This window comes from Buteo buteo, chromosome 9 (genome assembly GCF_964188355.1).
Source record: "Buteo buteo chromosome 9, bButBut1.hap1.1, whole genome shotgun sequence".
In the NCBI taxonomy this organism is placed as follows: Eukaryota; Metazoa; Chordata; class Aves; order Accipitriformes; family Accipitridae; genus Buteo; species Buteo buteo.
This window is the reverse complement of record NC_134179.1, coordinates 4,778,447-4,798,392: the sequence shown is the minus strand read 5'-3', so window position 1 is coordinate 4,798,392 and position 19,946 is coordinate 4,778,447. Positions and strand designations below refer to the sequence as shown.

The following is a 19,946-nucleotide window of genomic DNA, read 5'->3' as shown; positions in this document are numbered from 1 at the left end:
CCCCAGCCTGTCGTGCCTGTTTTATTCCAGTTTCTGGCATGGAGGGGACCTCTGGAGCAGACCCCTGGCTGCTTGGTTGCGCAGGACTGGGCTAGATCCACAGTGGGTGATGGTGGGATGAATGGTGGAGGAAGTATGGTGGAGGACAGGGAAGGCAGGATTTTGTAATGCAGCAGCTGGCATGCTCTTGGGGTGTTGGAGGACTAGAGTCAGGACATCTGTGCTGCACCCTGAAGCAGCAGATTTTCCTGCTTGGACTTAGAAAGCAACTTAACACTTGGAGTGCCACCACGTGGGTGGGAAAGTGGTATGCATCCCTGTGTCACAGCGATGACATAACATGCTCTTCAGCAGCTGAGCGTCTGCAGTCAAATTTCCATGGGTCTCTATGTGGGTTTGATGTGTTCTTAGCTTTTACATGAAAGTGTCAGGTTGGGTAAGCAAAGAAACGTTTGCAAACCCCAGGTAGGCTAGCATGTGTCAAACTGCTGGAGTCTGTCTGTGGTCAGTGGCACTGAAAACAAGTCAGTCAAGTGTATGAAAACTTACGTGGGCCATTTAGCCCAATTTAATTTTTATCTTCCCTGCTCTATTCAGGAGGGAAATAAATGAGTGAATCTTTTCTGCAGTGCTCTGAATGCACAAAGAACTGCTTGAGGATTATTTATTTATTACTTGTTGAAATTCCGAGAGGAGATAAAGCTTTTCTCACTTCACCCCCGCCCCCCTCTGAGTCTGAACTGAACTGGGAAGCCTGAGAAATCTCCTGAGTGAGCCTGAGCTTTTCAGCCCAACTTTACACCCTTCAGGGGTTTGGCAAAAAGCTACTTTTAAGCAGAACGTTACAACTAAAACGAGCTGAACAGAGCCCGAGTGACTAAGGTGGTTGTATACAAGGCACTTGCATACAAGGCACTTGCTTAGTTCTTTTCAGGAAGGCTTTCAAGTTTAAAACCCTGACTGTGGCTCTGCACTGCCTGGCGGGTGCTGGAGTTGCTGGTACCAGAGAAGAAATTAGCAAAACATGTTCTTGTACCATTTGCAATGCTTGAAACTACGTTGGGATCCATGTGCGTCTGGTGTAACAATGGTGGGTCAAACACAGTGATGTATTAAGCAGGCATGGCTGAGGCTGTCTTCACCATCCTGCAGTTTCTGGTTGCCTGAGACGTATGTCCACTGCTGAAGCACCCTGCCTTGTAAGCTGTCCTGGCAGCCGTTTCCCCTGACGCTCACACACAGGGTTACGGTCTAAAAGTGCAGTGAGTTGGGAACAAACACACCCCCTGTTCATCTGTCCCTTGCCCAAGTGACTGCACGCAGAGGACAGAGCTGGACAGATGAGGACAGTAACTAGGCCAGCAGCAGATTCCCTGAAGTTCTCCGGCATCGCTCACCAGCCACAGAAAACAAGCCCTTGGAAGTGCGATGGCAGGGGGTGCCTGGCAGCACGTCACGTACCTGCTGCCTCGGCCAGGAGGGGACGGGAGGGGGTGTAAGGGACTCCGTGCGCCGCAGAAATGCAAGCGTGAGGGGAAAGGGGCAAATTCAGGAACTCCTAATGTAGACCAGGGTGTGTTTATCTTCAGTCTTTGTGCAAGCAGGTTTCACTCTTTGCCCAGCGCAGGCAAGAGAGATTAACCATAGTTGGCTTTTCTCTCGATCAAACCAAGGTGGGTTCAACCACCAGCAAAGTCGGAGGATTTGGGGCTGGTTGAGCTTTAGTTTACTGTAGTCAATGAAAAGACTCCAGATCTCTTGAGCAGGTACTTTGATTTGCCTCACAAGGGGGTGAACCAAAATCTGGATTCAGGAAGCAACAAACTCCAAAGAGCTTTGGCGCTGCCCTCAGCCCTCAGTTCCCTTCTCAGGATGAAGGTGTCTGGCTCTGATGCTGGTGAACTGTTAAGCACAAGGTTACGGTGACAGACACTAGGGTGTGAGCTCTACAGGGCGCATTCGGTGGTTTAAATCAGCCGAGCACAAGCTGTTTCTTCTGGCTTTTTTTGTGTGTTTTTGAAATACTGTTATGGAAACTACGTATTTTTCTAAAATTGAATTTATGCAAACACCTTTGCTGGAACCTATTGGAATTAGGTATGCATTTCATGCCCAGCTTTGCCAACAAAGTCTCAAATCCACCAAGATATTCGGGCCTCTAAATCTCATTGAAATAAATGGAGGTTAGGCATCTAAATCCTTTTTGAATCTGGCACCAAATCTGTTTTGACTCCTTTCCCTGTTGTGGCCTTTTCATAGTGGTGTCTAATTTGGGGTTTATGTTACAGCAAGATGCTCCTACCTTAGCCGCGCTTGCCTCCTTGCTCCTGCAGAACTCCCGCTACCAGACGTACCAGCGGATGTGGAACTACATGTACTCCAAGCAGCCAAGCGTCTTTGTGAAGAGTACGGAGGAAGGGATTGCGCGCGTGCTGAACTCCAATTACGCCTTTCTGCTGGAGTCCACCATGAACGAGTATTATCGTCAGCGCAATTGCAACCTCACGCAGGTCGGGGGCCTTCTGGACACCAAGGGCTACGGGATTGGCATGCCCGTCGGTAGGCAGTGAAGAAAAATTCTAGTCCTTCTCGGCTGTCGGCAGAGGACCGGAGCATTTGAAAGGCTGAACCGGCTTTAAAGCCAATGTCACGTTTCACAGCTCTGCCCAGGGTCATTTTTTATCTCAGGAGGAAAATCAAATACATTGTAGTTGCCCAAGGTGCATGCTCCGAGCCAGATGACGAGACCCTGCTCTGGTCCAGAGCCATGTGACACGCGACTGTGGCTCTTTAAATAATTCATGTGAAAGATGTTTCAAAACTGCTGCTTATTTTCTGCATATGTGCTCTTTGCTGACTGCTTCCTTTTTGAACCAGTGTTTTTGAATCATTTTGTGCTCCTTGTTTTATCTCAGAAGTGCTGTAAAAGTAATGCTGTTGCAACTCTTTTAGTTTTTAGCACAAGTTTCCTAACAGCTGGTGGTTCTTAAAACTCCAGGACAGAGAACTGGGCAGTTCAGTGACTACCTCAGCTAATAGTCAGGTTTAACAAATGCAGGGGTTTTGTCTTTCAAATATGAGAGCTAGCAAGAGAACATCATCTCCCAGGGCAGCACAGAAAAAGGATGTAGTAGTTGTTATTCCAAGCAATCAGCTGATCTTTCAGCCAGTCTCGCAGGCTCGGGAAGCCTTGTTCCTGACCTTTAAGCACCTGCACTTAGCAATACAAAGTTAAGGTGAATTACGTAAGAACCGTCACACAAACAGTAACTATAGTTTAGCTAACACATATAAGCTTGTAAAGTCACAGTAACCTGATTGTGAATACAAATCTTTACTTTCAGGACTAAATTTGTTCTGACATTGTCTTGTTAAACAGTGAAACTGTAGCAGATAAGAAGAGCAGAAAGCTGCTCGCTGGGACAATAGTGCAGAGTTACCAGGAGAACCGTGGTCTTTCCCACGGCCCTTCTTCTGGATCTCTGGTAGCTGGCATCACGAAGACTGCCGTAGAGCTCAGTACTGAGCGCAGAAGCGAGCCTCCTCTACCATCAACATTTGGGCTTGCGTGTAGGTTGAACTGCCTGCTGTTGCAGTGCACCAGTTTGAGGGAAGGAGTGTTAGAGCAAGGCTGAAGTTCGAAGCAGAATGACAGGAGAAGGGACCTCCGTGGTCTGGAGGAGCAGCGGTGCAAAGCTGAACTGCCTCTTCAGACCCTGCCCCTGAAGCCCAAGCTCCCCCTTGTAATAGACCTCTTCAAATGGCCTATGTGGCTCTTGGTGGACAGGCAAAATTACCATCTGCATATGACATTAACCAGTTGACAGTCCCAGCAGGGAGGCAGCAGGATTCAAGGGCTTCTATGAACTGGAATACCTTCCAAACCATTCAGAGGGAAGCTTTTGTAGTTGGGTACACTGGCAGGGCATCGTGGCAGGGATGAGTGGGGAGGAAGGCTGGCCGAGATGGTGCCTTACCACATACCTTTTGGTGTTGCAGGCTCTGTGTTTCGCGACGAGTTTGACCTGGCCATTCTCCAGTTGCAAGAGAACAACCGCCTGGAAATCCTGAAGAGGAAGTGGTGGGAAGGAGGCAAGTGCCCCAAAGAGGAGGACCACAGAGCCAAAGGTAAGCCACGCCGCTCTCCGGTAACGCGCTGAAGGGACTAGGCAGTAGAAGCATCCCTGCCAGCAGTGCAAGGATGAACTTCCATCTGCACATGAGCACTGCCAGGTTTTCTGCCTGAGAATTACTTTTTCCCCTTCTTCTGACCTGAGATTCCTTCCTTCACAATTCAAGGAGAAAGCCAAACAGCTCTGCTGTGCCTCATGCTGTGTGTTTTTGCCTGGGGCAGAGATAGCGGGAACAACCAAATGACAAATATTGGAGGCATATGGAGGGTAAATTAGCTTCTAATGAATGTCTGGGAAAATAGATGGCTAAAGGGATCAGACCAAAATCCTGGGTTCCTTCAAGGGAGATGGATCTCCACCACAGGCCCGCTGGTTAATGGCTCCAAGTGAACGGGCTTTTTAAACAGCCAGGGGAAGGGACACAAGGACTTTGTTAGTACATCTGTAAACCGAGGAGCAAATTCTTTTGGGTAATGCTATGCAAATTGCCATAAAATCTACCACATTACGCTGATGTCCCAGTGTGAGAGCAGTTGCCAGCTGAACACAGTTGCTGCATTTTTTAGTTTTGGCAGTCACCGTTTCCTCAGCAAGTGTTTTCTGGGAGGCCAGCAGGTCCCCCAGTTGAAAGAACAGTCTTCTGACCTTTCTGAGCACAGAGATGGAGAGCCAAGCCGGGTCCGTGGTAGCTCTTTTGTTTTCTTGACACTGCAGCAGGTGTAGGTGTGTGTGTCTCTGCCGTCCTTGAGTTAGGCTGGATGAGACCCCACGAGGAGTGTGAGTGGGTGCTCCCTGTTGGGCAGTGCTGCGCTGCAGGCAGCCCGGGCTACTAGTCTCGAGACAGAAGGTGCTGGTCCAGTGTCAGACATCAGGCCTCAGGGCAAGGCGATAAGCTAGTAAAGGAGTTCCTTTTGAAGGCAAGCAGGCACATGGGAGTCTTCTCCTCCGTGCACTGTGCAAAAAGCAACTCTGAAGTGGAGTCTAGTCTGTGGGCTGTTTTGAGATGGCTTTGGGTGGGGGCAGCTGGGAAGCAGGCTCCTGGGCTGTTTCTGGCGCTACCCAGCACGCTCTGTGACCCTGGACAAGTTCTTCTGCTGTTTTGTGCCCTCTGTCATGGCTCACTTTCTCAGTTTGGGAAATGAGGAAGGCTGTAGCCTGCTGATACGTGTAAATGGAGGAAGGAAATACCCACTCCCAAGCCCATCAAGAGGTATCTGAGGCGGCATCCAGGTAGAACGATAGAAGGATGCAGAGAGAAGTACTGGCCCTAAATTCAAATTTGAGAGCTGCTAGGTGGAGAGGATGGCCTTTATCTTTGGTCTAAACTGTGATTATGAGCTATGTTTTCTGCCCTGCAGTTGTTGTCTTAGTGGAGACATCTCTGTGAAGGGCTGATTTACGGAGTCACTAGATTGCTCCGGAGGCAATGCCAAAAGAATGACGGAGGAGGAGGGAGAAATGTGACCTCCTAAGTTTTAGAACAAAACAGGTCAGCTATTTACAGGGATTTTGGTGAAATTTTATGTCTAAAAGCCACGCAGAGATTAAGTCAATAAATCATTGATTCTTCCACTTTGATTTAATGCTACAGAGGGGAGAGGAAGATTTTTATAGATGTTCTCGTTGAGTAATGGCCTCATACAGTCACCTCAGTGCAAAGCACCGCATGCTTTTTAGTAATCAATCCAATCAGGGGCCCAGTCCGCTTGAGACCCGAAAGCAACAAGCACAGGAGAGAAGAGCCGTTTCTCGGACAGCGTGTGCCGAGGCCGGCACTGCTCCCCGGCTCCTCTCACAGCCTTGTTCCGCAGGGCGAGGCGGAGGCACGGGCTGTGGTTTTGGGGACGGGGGTCACGGTGGGAAGTGAGGTGACAGCCTCGGCACACGGAAAGCTCAGGCCAGGTTCTTGAGGGGTGGATTTTCCTCCCAGCTGATGAGCTTTCTGGAGTGCAAGCCGTGTAGGACAGGGCTGGCAGCTGCCGTGCACGCGATTTAGTCCCTCCTCGAAGCGAAGCTGTCCGCACGTGCGGCATTTGGCCCAAGGCGGCTGAACGGCTCCTGTGATCCGTAGAGAAGGTAGTCATCCCGTTGTGAGTTGTCCAAGGGAAGTGAGATGAGTCGCCCCACGGAAGGGTCTGTTTCCTCCTCATGGGCCAGAGGGTGCTGAGCAGAGAGCACCCAGCCTATAACCAGGTACCCTGGGTGGCAGGCACCCCATTCAGTCACCACATAGTGTGAAAGTGTTGGGTCCTGGCCTTGTTTGGAACCTCTCCTTGGTACTGCAATACAAGCAGCTGTAAGCATTTTCCAGCAGCACTTTGTAATGCAATCAAAGGCGCTTTTCTTGGTGCCAGCTTCCTTTAAAGCCCTTTCTTGTCTTCTTCATCTCCGCTTCTTTAACAACATTGCTCATTTTCCTTTGCAAAGTTCAAAGCAACTAGAGCTGGGCGAATAATTTGCAGGGATTAATGTGCCCGATTGATCTCTCATTTTTTCTCCTGTTTTCAGTTTGTCCACAAATTGCTTTGTACTTCCCTTCAATATACTTGCTGTTTATCTGCAAAATCATCATTTCTGAGAACGCATCTTCGATCGTGCAGCTATTGCAAGTCATTTGGTTTGCCATCTGAGTCATGCGGTTAGCTATTAATAGGACAGTGCTGGCTATGTGTTTTTGGTCCCCGGCTGGGTACATGTAATGCCAACTAAACAGCAAAGCGTTGGGATTTCTGTACAGCGATGCTTGCAATTTATGTTGTGTCTGCCTCTGCACAGCATTGTCTCTTCTGCTTTATTTTAGGCCTGGGAATGGAGAACATAGGTGGAATCTTCGTGGTTCTCATCTGTGGCTTAATCGTAGCAATTTTTATGGCAATGCTGGAATTTTTGTGGAGCCTTCGGCACTCTGAACAGTCAGAGGTAGGACCTGAAATTGTCCTGAGGTTTTAGTGTGTTTTCATTGCTATCTGCGGGGTGCTCGGCAGTGCAATGCTCTGGAGCAAGTAATGCACCCAGGCTGAGATGAGCGTTCACGGTAATGAGACCTCAAATGCACAAGAAGGCTAGGTGCATTGGGCAGGGTCTAAAATGCACGAGCTTCTCATGCACTCCTACTAAGATCAAGGCTGTAGGGATGCTCCAAGGGCTTTTGAAGGGATCAAGGATGTGTGCAACGTCCAGGTACCTTTCCTGGAGATGGCATCACCTGAGGATTTCTACCGGCAATGGGTTTGGGTCTCATGTTGATTTGGGGATCCAGAACACAGGAGGGTCTCTGACAAGAGGCGGAATCTGTTGGCCTAAATCAAGCGTAAGTGTCCGAGCATTGATGTGGAAAGCCAGTGGCCAGATTAACGACCGAGTCCGTAACACTTTGGCATCAGAATCCAGAGCAGACGCAGCGCTGCTGGGCTCGCAGCTTACTTAGGTGAGCAGTATGTCTCGGGTCTGCCTTCCAGGTGTCGGTGTGCCAAGAAATGGTGACGGAGCTGCGCAACATCATTCTCTGCAAGGACAGTTTCCACCCTCGTCGGAGGCGAGGGGCAATGATACGGACTCGCCCCGTTATCCCGGAGGAGCGCCGAGCCCGCAGCACAACCACGCTCAGCAACGGGAAGCTGTGCAGTGGGGGCGAGCCAGATCCACTGGCACAAAGACTGGCACAAGAAGCCGCCCTGGTTGCCCGAGGGTGCACGCACATCCGTGTGTGCCCCGAGTGCCGCAGGTTTCAGGGCCTCCGGGCACGGCCGTCTGCGGGCTCGCCCGCACAGAGCGAAGAGAGCTTGGAGTGGGAGAAGACCACCAACAGCAGCGAGCCCGAGTAACGCTGGGGCAGGGGGCGTTGGGGTGGGCCGAGAGGGTCCTGTTCCATTTTACAGAACACGGACTTGTACAATGTCAACTTGTTTTTAAATTAAAAGCAGTTACCCAGCTTCTCCAGAGCAAGGCGGACCTTTGGGCTGACGCGCAGGCCTGGCCAGGGGGTCGGCTTTGGTTTCGGCGTCGGAGAGGACGCGCGTCTTGCCGAAGCCTGACGCAGCGGGAGCGAGCTCCGCCGGCTGGCCTGTATCCGGCAGTTGTCTCCGTGCCACCGTGCGGCTCCGAGGCAGGAGGAAGGGACGTGGTGGGTAACTGGCGTGGCAGATATTGCCCACCCAGGGGCAAGAGCGGTTCTTGGAATTTCTCCACCCCAGGCCAGGAGAAAGGACGCTGGCTCCGTCTCCCCGTCGCGTAGACTTACCAGGGGATGTTCTCAAAGGGTGGGGGGAGGGTCTTTTTATTTGATGCGGAGAAAGGATGGGAAGGGAGGAGCCGTTATTTCGTTTTGGTTTATTTTGGGTACATCAGGACCTAGTCTCCAGGGCACCGGGTTTCAGGTGCTGAACTCTTCTTCCTTTTCAGAGTGTGGCAGGTGGACTGAGGAAGGAAGGGAAGGATGGGATGGGACACGCTCCCCCTGAGAAGGAGCATTGGCTGAAGGTCCATCTGAGGAGTTATTAAAATACATCTACATATAAATATATATATACACATAGATATATATATATTAAAATGCCAAAAACCAACCAACGAACACAGTGAACTCAAAGAGGCCTTGAAACGTCTGGAATTTCAGGGGTTCTGTGTCTTTTGTTTAGTTCTGGGGTTATCTTTTGCTTTTTTTTTTCCTTTCTGTTTTTAGGGTGCGGGTGGGAGAGCCTTTTGAGGAAGGTGAGGTGGGAGCAGGCGAGAGTGGGGAGCGCTGGGGAAGGCTGCCCTCTCCCGCCAGCGGAGGGAGGTGGTATTTGCTGCCCACTGTCGCTCCCCAAAGCATCCATGGCCCGTGCTCTGCACGCTCCCGAACAAGTGACTCTGAGCTCTGCTCCAGGCTCGTGAGCTCCTCTCGTCCATGATCCACGGAGCACCCTCAGCTTCGAGGATGACTTACAGCCCGTGTCTAGCAGTGACGATGCCGCACAGCATTTGACAAAACCATTAGCCCGGGATCTGATGTAAGGAAAATATTTACTTCCCTAGCAACAGCAGCAGCTCACCCTCTGCTTGGTACAGACGTGGGTTTTACATTGACAAGTTTAATTTTCGGATTGAAAAACAAATTCTATGCAATTTCTGATTGTAAAAGGAAAGAGACAACAATGGAGAGGGGCAGGGGAGAGAAAGCCTTGAGTGAAGGTACATCCTGTTCTTGAATTGTTTTCTTTTCTTTTTGTCTTGAATGTACTGAAATAAAAGATGTCCTTGTATAATCATGCTTTTTTTTTTCCTCTTTCCTTCCCTGTCCACACTCACAAAAGTCATGAGACAGTTTGAGGCCTGTCTGCTCAGGGAGAAACCCAGCAACTCCCCACCTGAAAGGGAAGACGTGCTTTGGCTGTTGCAGTTCTCTGCTGCCTGAGTGCATCCACACCTGTGGTGTTGCCGTTATCTGTAGCTGAATGGAAATGGGAGGGAAAAAAAAAAAAAGAGAAGTCCAAAAAAAGAAAGCCCAAGATATGTGGTGGTAAGGGGGGAAAGAACCCATAACTAAAAGCAGTGCAGTCTGTCTGGGGGGGCCAGGTTTCCACGCGATGTGGACCATGGCAGTTACAGCCTTCCCAGACCTCCTGGTTGGAGCCCCGTTGACCAGGGCTGAGCGTTAGGTGCAGCGGGTCAAATCCATCATGTTATCTCAGGCAGGAGCCCGTCTGCAGCAGATGTTTCTGAGGAGGAGATGCAGGGAACAGGATGCGATGCCATGGCGATGGGCACGTTAGGCTGGTTCTGTTGTTTCCAGCAGCGTGTGAAAAGAAGCGTCTGCCACACAGCAACAGTAAAATGTGCGTGCTCGGAGAGTGCTTGTGCAACAAGGAGGAGAGGATTTAGACCTTGTTATGCAGGATGTCATACGAGGTGTTCACAAAAGTCCTTTCTGGCCTTCATATCTGTAAATCTGTGGGATGTTACCCTCTCCTGGACTGAACAGAGCCGTGAAGGTGCGAGCATGAGATGAGGTAAGGCTTCAGCAGAGCCCAGGAATCTGGTGCCGTGGGATTGGAGGGGCAGATCCTCAGCTGAGGTAAGTCAGCAAAACCTCCATCCCTGCATTCTGTAAGGATCTGGGCCTGGGCTTTCAAAGTACTGACAGCAACACTAGAGACATTTGAGTGTGCCTGTGTTGTGTTTAAAGGCCGACATGTTTTTACGAGCAGCGGAATATATTCATCAAAAAGAAGCTGCTTTTTAAAATTTATTTACAGATTAGCAGAAGAAAAGGCTCCATGAATCATTTATCAGACCTGATGTTTTTTCACCCCTTCACCGCGGTGAATAAAGAGGGATCTTGACAGAGCCAGACATTATTCCTCTGTTTCTGCAAAGATCTTGCAGTCATCTGCTCAGACAGCGGATGTCAGGAAAAAAATGATGAGAAACCACCTGGTTTCTCACCGTCTTTCCGTTTTATCTCTCCTGTTAGCTTGCTCCACCCATATGGTATTTTATATCTGGGTCTGTATTTTAAGGAGATTTTTTGCATGTTCTTCTTGCCCTCTTCTCTCTCTCTCTTTCGCTCTCTCTCAATGTTCGGTGTGTTTGCACTCAGAGTAGAAATGGACCTCGGAAGAGGAGTGGATGGATAAAAGCTGCTGTCACTTGGATGCATTTTCTAGTGTCTCTGTAGGTCCTGTATTTTCTGCTCACTGGTAAATAAATACCTACAGGTTTTATACTGGAGGGACCCCACAGCAGACAACATTATGCCTGTGCCTGGGTTTCTGCTCACACACATTTGTGTGCCCAGATGGGTTTACATCTCACGTGTTCTCTCTTTCCCCAGTTTTTGCTGTCATCTCTGAAACTATTGTGGGGGCTCTTTTGCTCAGCCGTTCCGAATGCTAATGCAGTTCAAGATCTGGAGTGGCTTGCTGTCCAAAAGGCGCTTTCACAGTATTGCTGTCTCCCAATAAAACTTGAGTAATTCTAGTAAGATATCTCTGCAAATTCTACTGGGAGCCAAAGATTAGATCAATTAAAATGTAATACTTTGCTTTATCCCCTCTGTTTTGTTTGATCCTCCTGCTGCCCCCTCTGTTCGGGGTGCCTGGCAGCGGGGCCGAGGGCTCACGTCTCTCCCTGCGCTGACGTCCAATTCTCCAACCCTGGCTGGGTCGACAGCAGTCTGGCAGGTTCCTAACTAAAAGGCCTGGGATCTGTCCTTGTGTGCTAAAACCCATATTTGTGTTGTTATTCCAGGCAGTTCCATTTTCACCTAATGATAAAAAGCTATTTTCTCCCCGGAGGTTGCATGGGTGAAGGTATTAACAAGGCTTGGATGAATTGAGTGGTGTAAGTAAAATAGAAAAGGATTGCTCTGTGAACCGTGAGAGCCCACAGGACTTTGGGAAGAAAGACAGTGAGCTATAAATTATAAAATAGAGACTGAACCCTTTGGACCTTAGTTGTCCTAAGGCAGAAATTTTTTAACCATTTCAGCTCCACAGAAATCTTCCCTGCTCCTGCCCTGCCAAGTCTGCTTCTCTCCCTGAACCTTAAGTGCCTTACCAGGTAAGTGACCCAAAAGGTGGAGGAAGAGGCAAAAGGAATAGCTATTGTTTTGCTTTGCTTTTTTTGCAGTTACAGAAAGAGTCTGGAAGGGGTGTGAGTCCTAGCAGTCATATGTAGGCTGGTGGAGATACCTACAGCACTGGTAACTGCAGCTGTGGGCACAGGGTGACTGGGCTATACACAGAAATCTGGGTAACTGGTTTTGATGGTTCTTGGGTGATGACTCTGAATGGTAAAGACATCCCTTGGGAAAAGGAAAGGACCTGTAGGCAAGGTCTGCTCGGTGGAGGCTGGATGATGACTTTGTTCTAAGCTTATGAAAGAGCAAAGAAGCAAAGACGGTCTGCTTTGGGGTGAAGCTGTCATGATTTGGCTATGAAAAGGCTGGTATGAGTGATCAAAGTCCCCTCCATTGGCTTTTGTTTCATTTAACTCTGAGATTAATTATCTGCAAGATGTGTTTCTCTCTTCTACTTCACTTGTGTATCCAATGAAGGTGATGAAATTTGTCGTGGTGGCTTTGACTATATGGCTTTGATTAGAGGGAAAAAGGAGCACTGCGCATTAGAAGGAGAGCCTGCCAGGGAGGCACTGCTCTGAAGTGAGGGAAATAGCCCCGATGTCCTAGAGGCATAAGTGGAGGCAGAATCAGGCCAGTGATCTGCAAAAGGAACTGCAAACTGCCATCAGAAATGGTAAAAAGTAAGTCTGGGCTCACGCTTGATACTTGCAAGTCTGCTGAGTTTTGGCCCTCCTTGCTGAATATCTAACTGTGAGGGAAGAGCACGTCTGCCTGAAACGAGGAGCTGCAACTTGAACAGAGCTAGAGGAGCAACGGCTCAGCGTGACGAAATGCCTGCTGAACAGAGGATAAAGCACCCACAGTTCCAGAAACCCCATTAGAGTTTGATGGCCGCTAACTGATTGAAAATACAGAGCTGAAATCTTCTGTGTACAAAGTAGCATTGATGAATTCAGTATAAATAGGCTCCTCTGGAACTTGATACCACACTGGGAAAATCAGCTCTCTATCAACTGGATCGGACAATGGGCAGGTTTATGCATCCTTCAGGGGGATTTTTTTTTCCCTCCAAAGGGGAATCTGCTGTGCTCCAGTTAAGTTAATAGTCTGATTTGTGGCCGGACTGCAACATTTCATCCCAGAAAGCATTCCAGCCGGCAGATGAGGATCGCTTGCCTTGCCACCGATACGCAGCTGTCTGGGGTGGGGGGATGCGCGGCAGTCCATCACCAGCACAAAGGGCCACACAACGGCGGCTCTCTGAAAGCTCTGCTGAGGCCACATCAGTAAGAAAATGAAGGAAGCTAGCTTAATTAACAAAGGCTTTCTCCTCTGCTGTGTGTAGGTCTGCAGTTATCGGGGTAGCTGGCAGTTCTCAAAGGCTGAAATGACAGTAGTTGGCTGTAAAAGAGATAACTGTCAGATTAGCCAGTACAGATCTTCTGCCTAGGTTTTCTATATCATACCTATCTTGAAGCATCTCCATGTATCAAAGGGACTAGTTGGCCATTTGCCTTTAAAAAGTACCCTTTCCAATGTGATAAATAAGGGTCTATTACAATGGAAAGACCTAACATTTCTTGTTTCTTGACTTAGGATGTTTTGGAATAGTATTTTTCACGCTTTGATCGATTTGTACAAACTAATCTTTTCTGTTGTTTTTATTGTGGTGCTTGTGTTTTCGGTGTCTCACGTATTGAGCTTAGGGTGCAAGGGAGAGAAAATGTCTGTTGGAGTGTAAAGGCAGTGAGAAGGGCCATTCCTGGCAGATGGAGTTTCTTCTCACTGCCCATCAGGACTCCTGCGGAGTCGCACCCTCAGCTCCTCTAAGTCGGCTGGGAGCTGTGCTGGGCTGTGCCTGCTGGGGAGCTGGTCCAAAGTGGCTGCTAAAAATCCCAGTTGGTGTGCAGCATGGAGAACAGAGAGGACTTGCTGCTTTGTTTGGGACAAAATGTTAACTGAGGTAAGGGGGAATTTCACTGACGTTGGTGAGGAGAAGGCAATTTAGACCAGTATGGGTGAGACCCGTGCTTTTTCAAACCTGTTATCTTCCGTCTTTTCTCTTCCTCTCTCTCTGCCTTCCAGGCACCTTTTTCTTTCCTATTCATCCCTCAGATACTCCTCCTTACGTTGCTCAGTCTCAGAAAAAAGGTCTCAGATTGGCTTTTGCCTGAACTCCCAGGAAATGTTCATGAATGTAGTCTTCTGGCTTTTCAGGCTTAGCTCTTGCTGAGCTGAGATTTAAAGCAATTTATTTTGAAGCCAAAAGTGAATGTAAATGAGGAGAAAGAACTAGGGGAGGAAAAGAAAAAAGACCTCTTATTCCCAGGTGAGCACTAAGATGTCTGATCTGCCTGCCTAAAACTGATTGTTCTTCCAGAGTCTACAGTAAATACCCTTGCGTGTTAGTGAGCACAGCTGTAGAGGATGCTCTGATTATTGCTTGCTGAACTAAACTGGGACAAGGAGGTGAACACACAGCCTCTGGTTTTATTCCCAAGCCATTGATCAGCCACAACATCTTTAGCCCTCAGACAGCTGAAATGGAGGTCACAACGTGGTAGGGAGCCAGACATTAGCAGGAGGCTACCAAGTGTCTGCGCTCTGAGGTCCTGTGAGCCACATTGCTCTCTTCTGCGAGGAAGGTTTGGTTGCTGGCCGTTTCAAATGGCCCCGGCATGTTGCTGGCCATGCGACTGGGTCAAACCTATGGGGATTTCTTTTTGAAGCTAGACCTTGAATGTAAAAACGGGGTTTTGTAAGGGAGTCTCTTTGTGAGGGAAGTCTGCTGGTTTAGCAGACGTAATAGTTACTCTGACCAGGCAGTTTCATTATAATTCCACCGCGTGGACACTCTATTTTGAGGCCGCATCATTATTCTGGAATGAAGCCCCCTTTTTTTGGTTTATTTTTGGACGAAATAACGAGCTGCTAGAAAGTACCAGCAAGGATGGCAAAACTGGATGGCAAAAACGCCACCAAGCCGTAGCAGGCACAATGGGAGATCCTCTCACAGAGGATGCTATGCTCTGGCTGGCTCGCGGTTATTTCTGGCTGTGGTGGCCACTGTGTCCCAGCAGCGAGAACGGCAGCAAAGCTATCACTCCACCGGCTTGCTGATCCGTGTCGGACTTTGGGCTAAGCCTGCATCCCTTTCCTGCTTGGGCTTCCTTGACAGCAAGATAGGGATGAAGACCTGCCAAGCGGAGGAAGGACGGTGCGAGGTCTGAGGCGCTGACTTGCAGGGTGGGAGGCCACGACCCCTCACTATCGCTGCAGCGGCAGCACTCGCTGGGGCTTTGGCAACGGCATTTTACCACCCTCCACTCTGCCTTGTAAAATGGGGATGACCTGAGTACTTCCCAACCTCACTGTGTTTACTAAATACCCTGTCAGAGAATAGAAGCAGAGGAAATTCTTTGGATTAACGGGTAGGACTGGAGGGGGTCTGGCAAGGTTTAATCTGTTCATGTTTGCAAAGGACTCCGAGAGCTTCCGATGAAAGCGGGTGGAGATTTGCCAAGTGTTTGCTAACATTAATGGTTAATTATTATGAATGCTGGCAGCCTACACACTCAGCCAGCATCGTCCTCCGAGCGAGATCCAGACCTGTAATGGAGTTGTTACACGCACAAGACAGGAAGAGACAGCTTCTCCCTCTGTTTTGTCCCGTTCTCCCAGCCAAAGTCCCATTCCAAAATCAGACAGCAGTGGCACTTTTCTGTCTCATAGTAACAACTAGTTACGAATCCAGAGCATTTGGCAGAGGAAGACCTAGCCATTTTCCTGTCTGCACTCATTTCTGTCTGCTGGTGCCCTTTTTGTCTGGCTGAACAGAATGGAAATTGTGGTCCAAAATGAGATGTGCCCTGAATGGGGTAGCACATGGGTGCCACGCTGTGCTGCGCAGCAGGGACAGATCCAGAGCTGACTGGAGAAGGGCACTGGGCATAATCCATGCCCAGGTTTGCTCTTCTTGCTGCTCAGGCTGGGTCAGTGAGCACCTGGCCATGCCGTGGCACTTCCCAACGCATGAGATGCTGCGCTGGGGGATCAGGGGAGAGGACACAGCAGTTCACACGTGGGTTTGGAGAGTCTCGTGAGTGTGGCAGGTCAGCTGAAGAAGAGCAAGCCTGGTCGGCTGCATCCTGCACCATGTGCCCAAGTTTGCGACAGAATCTGCATCATGATGGAGAGGGTGAGACAGCAGCCAGCTGAGTGAGTCTAGCCCTGAGTGTGTGAGATTTGATTTGGCAGACGTAATTTGATGGCCAGTACCATCGCAGCAGTACCTCAGAAAGATGCCTTTATCTAATAGTAGCCATCCGGAAAATGAAATCAAATGAATAAAAGGCTCAAGGTCCATTTGGTCCTATGAACATGCCTAGCAATTGCCAAATTATGAAAATCCAGCAGATCTTCAGACTGCACCAGTACTGATCTATTTTTTATTTCTATGTTTGAATGTGCAGTCTGAATTTCTGAAGTTGAAAGCTGCATCGTTCCTATCTTTTGGCTACTGATAGTATATTAGAATTATGACTGTGGAGTAATGTTTGCTCTAAAAGGTAACTTCAAGGTGCATTAGTCTCAGATAATTGACAGAGACCGAAGAAGTGATTTGGGAAGCGCTTATGCAGAACCAAAGATCTTAGTGAATTGTTACCTTAAATTAATGGTCTAGTGAGAAGCTGCTTGGAGTTGATCAGCTGGTGGTAGTACTAAATGAAGCCAGGCTTTAAAGTTATTAGCAAAATATCTGTGAGACAGCGCTGCTATGGATTTATACACTAGCATTGTGTCTTAAGGGACCCAAATCTGCAATGAGCTCCAAGTCCACAGGACTTCCCTGGCTTCGATGGGAGGAGAGAGCGCTCAGTATCTCTCAGGATTGGGCTCTTTAGCATACTGGAGCTCAGGTTAGGCCAGCATGGCTAACAGGCTTCACACCTTTAACTCCCTTCTTAATCCCCAGATGAAATGAAAGGTCTTCTCTCAATACTTAGTAAATCTCCAATTTTATTTCTCATTATTAAATCATGAAATTGGCCATAAATGTTTAAATTAAGTGAAAGGAAGAGAGATTTGTGAGAAAATTGAAGTCTCTTTGAGGAATTGAAGAATAATCTCCAAGGATGAAGGAAGTTGCGTTTGCCAAATGCAGAAGCAAAAGGATTAAAAAGCTACAGAAAAGAAGTAGAAAACTGCGTATGTTTCAAATCCTCTCCCCCGCCCTCTCCCTAAAACCTCTGGTGATTTAAATGTAGGGGAAATTATTCTGATAAGCAGCAGAGTCTACTAGATGCTCCCTCTTCTGCTGCTGCCATTATCTCCATGTGCGACCCAGAGAAATTCTGTGATTTTTTGATGGGTCTGTGTCCCCATGTGTGACAGTGACACTGCTTCCCTGGGTGCAGCAAGACCTGTCGAACGTTATTAGAGTGGGTTGGGAATTAATTGGGTTTAGGAGCTTCACTCCGACTAGAATGAGGCCTGGTTTTTTTGTGTGGTTTTTTTTTTTTATCAACATAGTGAGCAATTAACTGTTTGATTTTTTCAGACTGTGCTTGATTCTCTGTCTCAGGTAATTTTTCAAGAGTACATGCATTTTTTTTTTTTTGCCTGAAAGATCTGCTCCAGATCACATCGGAGTGAAAATAGGGGAGTCTGTGACTTGTATTCTGAACATTAACAATGGTTCCCTTCTGGCCTCAGTATGTACAAACCTATGAACCTGCTCGAACCCTGGTAAGTGCCCCCCTTGACAGTGGGTGACATTTATTTGTGGCACATTAGAAGTGCAAGTAATGAGGAAAGGATTGTGACTGGAATTTTTTCAGATATTGAGGATGGGGTTTTTTGCTGAGGTTGATCGGGTCCAGCTCTAAAAGTATGAAAATAAAGAACTTAGGTGACAGAGCAACCCAAATCCAACATGGGCATGTCGCTGGGGTGAATGCCTCTTAAGTGGCACTTGTTCTGCATGCGTGAACTAGCTCCACCATTGCTGAGTGCCACAGTTGGTATCCCCTGCGTGACCAGACAAGGAGGAAGCAAACAGAGAGGTGACTCTAGTTCCCATGGCCTGTTTAATCCTGGAGGAGGTGGCGGTGGGAAAGAGGGGAGCCTGCCAGGGAGGGGTCACCCGGGACGGCCAATGGTAGTAAAAGCTTTGGCAAGCGGATACTTCTCTGCCAGGGAGGAGTAGACTGAGACCCATCAAATTTATTTCACTTGAACAATGAGGCAGCTAACTCATGATAAGCACATTCAATCAGCGCTAGCCTGGGCTGAATTCAAACCAGCCCCTGGAGGTGAAAGACTATATTGTGTTAACAATTCCCTGACTTGTCCAGTCTCCGTTGAAATGGTCTATAATGTAGGCCAGGGGATACACTGGTCACTTTCCCACACTTGCAGCACTGACCCAGCACAGGTTAACACGGGCATCTGTTATATCCAGTTGATCTGTAACTATAGAAAGCAGCAACTGAAATGTATTTCAAATCAAAATGTAGCCTGCTGGTGCCAGTTACCAGCTGAAGTATGCTCCGTCTGCCTTCTAGCAACTAAATAGCACAGGTAAGTTGTGTAAAAAAACATGAGGATTGTTAGCAAGTGTAGCCTCTGAATGCGATGGAGTTCTTTCTCTCACTGAAACAGATATGAGAAGTAGGGGGGGAAGGCAAACCAAACGGAGACAAAGCTCTTTCCAGAATGCATTAAAAGAACCAAATAAGCCATTCAGAGCATGCAGGTAGATATTTTTTTTACGGAGCATTAGCAAGGCAATGTTCATGTGTGCTGGCCCACATAGGAACAAAATAAAACCAATGTTGTGTCAACAGGGTAATAAGAAAGAACACCAAAGTGTTTTTTCTCTCTGTGAAATGGAAATCAGGCCCCTGAAAGCCATGAGTACATTTCAGCGCTGACAGCTTGGGCTGCCAGTGCTCTACTGTAAGGAGTCCGGGGGTGGTAGGGTGGCACACAGCAGAATTGCAAGGAGATAGTGCATGTGATTTGGACCATGCCACCTGAATGAAAACCCTGAACCCTTTGACATAGCGGCAATGCTAGAATTTGCCCCAGGATGTACAGCAGTAATGTGAATCTTTCACAGTTCTGCACCAGGCAAGGTTGGGAAGTCAGTCAGTCTTTCTCCACCGGTGTCATGAAGATACATACCCAATGCTTTATTTAAAAAGCTGCTGTGTGTGAACAAAGTCCCAGCACCAAGGAGAAGCAGGGAATGGGAGGCAGGGCAGCTGAATTTTAGGAGTGGTAACAGTCTGGGGCACCTCTGATTCAGCCTAACACAGCTTTTAACTTTGCAGTTGGACCTTGGGTAACGTGCTGATGGCCCTAACACTGCCAGTGGTCTGCCCGAGGCTTGCTTTGTTTCTTGGGATGGATGTTTTCTGCTGAGAGATCCTTAGTCAAACTGGTTTAGCTCTGGGGGGCCCAGAAGAATTGCTTCCTTGGCCTAGCATGAGTTGTCTGTCCCCCACTTTAGTCTTCTGATTGTAAACCTGTGGGTACAAGCCTATGCTGTCAGTCCAAAGTGAGGTGGGAAATACATGGCAGAGCAGGAGTTAAACAAGTCTCTCACTGCCTGGGCTGATACTGAACACATTTTCTTGTCCTCCATCTGAGTAGCACCCACAATGCTGCCATTGTATTCTGCTGCCTCAGTGGAGCGTGCATAAATCGGGGTGTGTAAGTAACAGGATAAAGTTGTCCCGATGATGTTACAGGCTCAGGAAAGCGTGTGGATATGCTGCAGCTATTCGGCCATGACTAATGCAGCTCTCCTCCAAACTTCCCTACCTGCGGCAGGAACGAGAGGCCACGTTTCGGGCAGTTTCTGATTCTTATCATGTAATCCCGGCAAGGATGGAGATGGGGAACCAGGCAGGCTCGTTGCTAGGCAGATTTGTCTGACACGGTCTCACTCCCTGTGATGATTGATCATCCTTCCTTCTGAGGTCGTGACCAGCCACCGCAGAAAAGATGGTGCCACCACCGAGCCAGTAAAAACGGGAAGAGAAACGGGCAAACTGGTAAAGAACGGCCGGGCCCTGCCAGCAGAGGGGCGCAGCTGCCGGACAGGGGGATGCACCGACGTTACAAGTCAAGAACGCGCAACGTTTACCGATTTGCAATGTTTTTATGTACTGTTGTGCAGCCAGGGCTTCCCCTCCTGCCCCTCCAGCGGGGGGGGGGGTTCTGGGGCGCCGGGCCGGCCT

The 19,946-nt window shown here is 48.6% G+C and overlaps 1 protein-coding gene across 2 annotated transcripts in view; it reads left to right on the top strand.

Moving 5' to 3' along the window:
• The window catches only part of GRIK4 (glutamate ionotropic receptor kainate type subunit 4), a 208,917-nt gene extending 200,809 nt beyond the window's left edge, over nt 1–8,108 (top strand). Inside the window, exons 17-20 of one of the 2 annotated variants that reach the window (XR_012651547.1) lie at nt 2,334–2,510; nt 4,000–4,128; nt 6,934–7,052; nt 7,592–7,704. Coding sequence is in view for 1 of the 2 variants with exons in the window: in XM_075035022.1 (XP_074891123.1) it covers nt 2,334–2,559; nt 4,000–4,128; nt 6,934–7,052; nt 7,592–7,957 (840 nt within the window). In the remaining variant the exon portion in view is untranslated. Of the gene's footprint in view, nt 1–2,333; nt 2,560–3,999; nt 4,129–6,933; nt 7,053–7,591 lie in introns of both variants that reach the window. The other variant, XM_075035022.1, reaches the window with a different exon arrangement.
• Nucleotides 8,109–19,946: the final 11,838 nt, after the last annotated feature.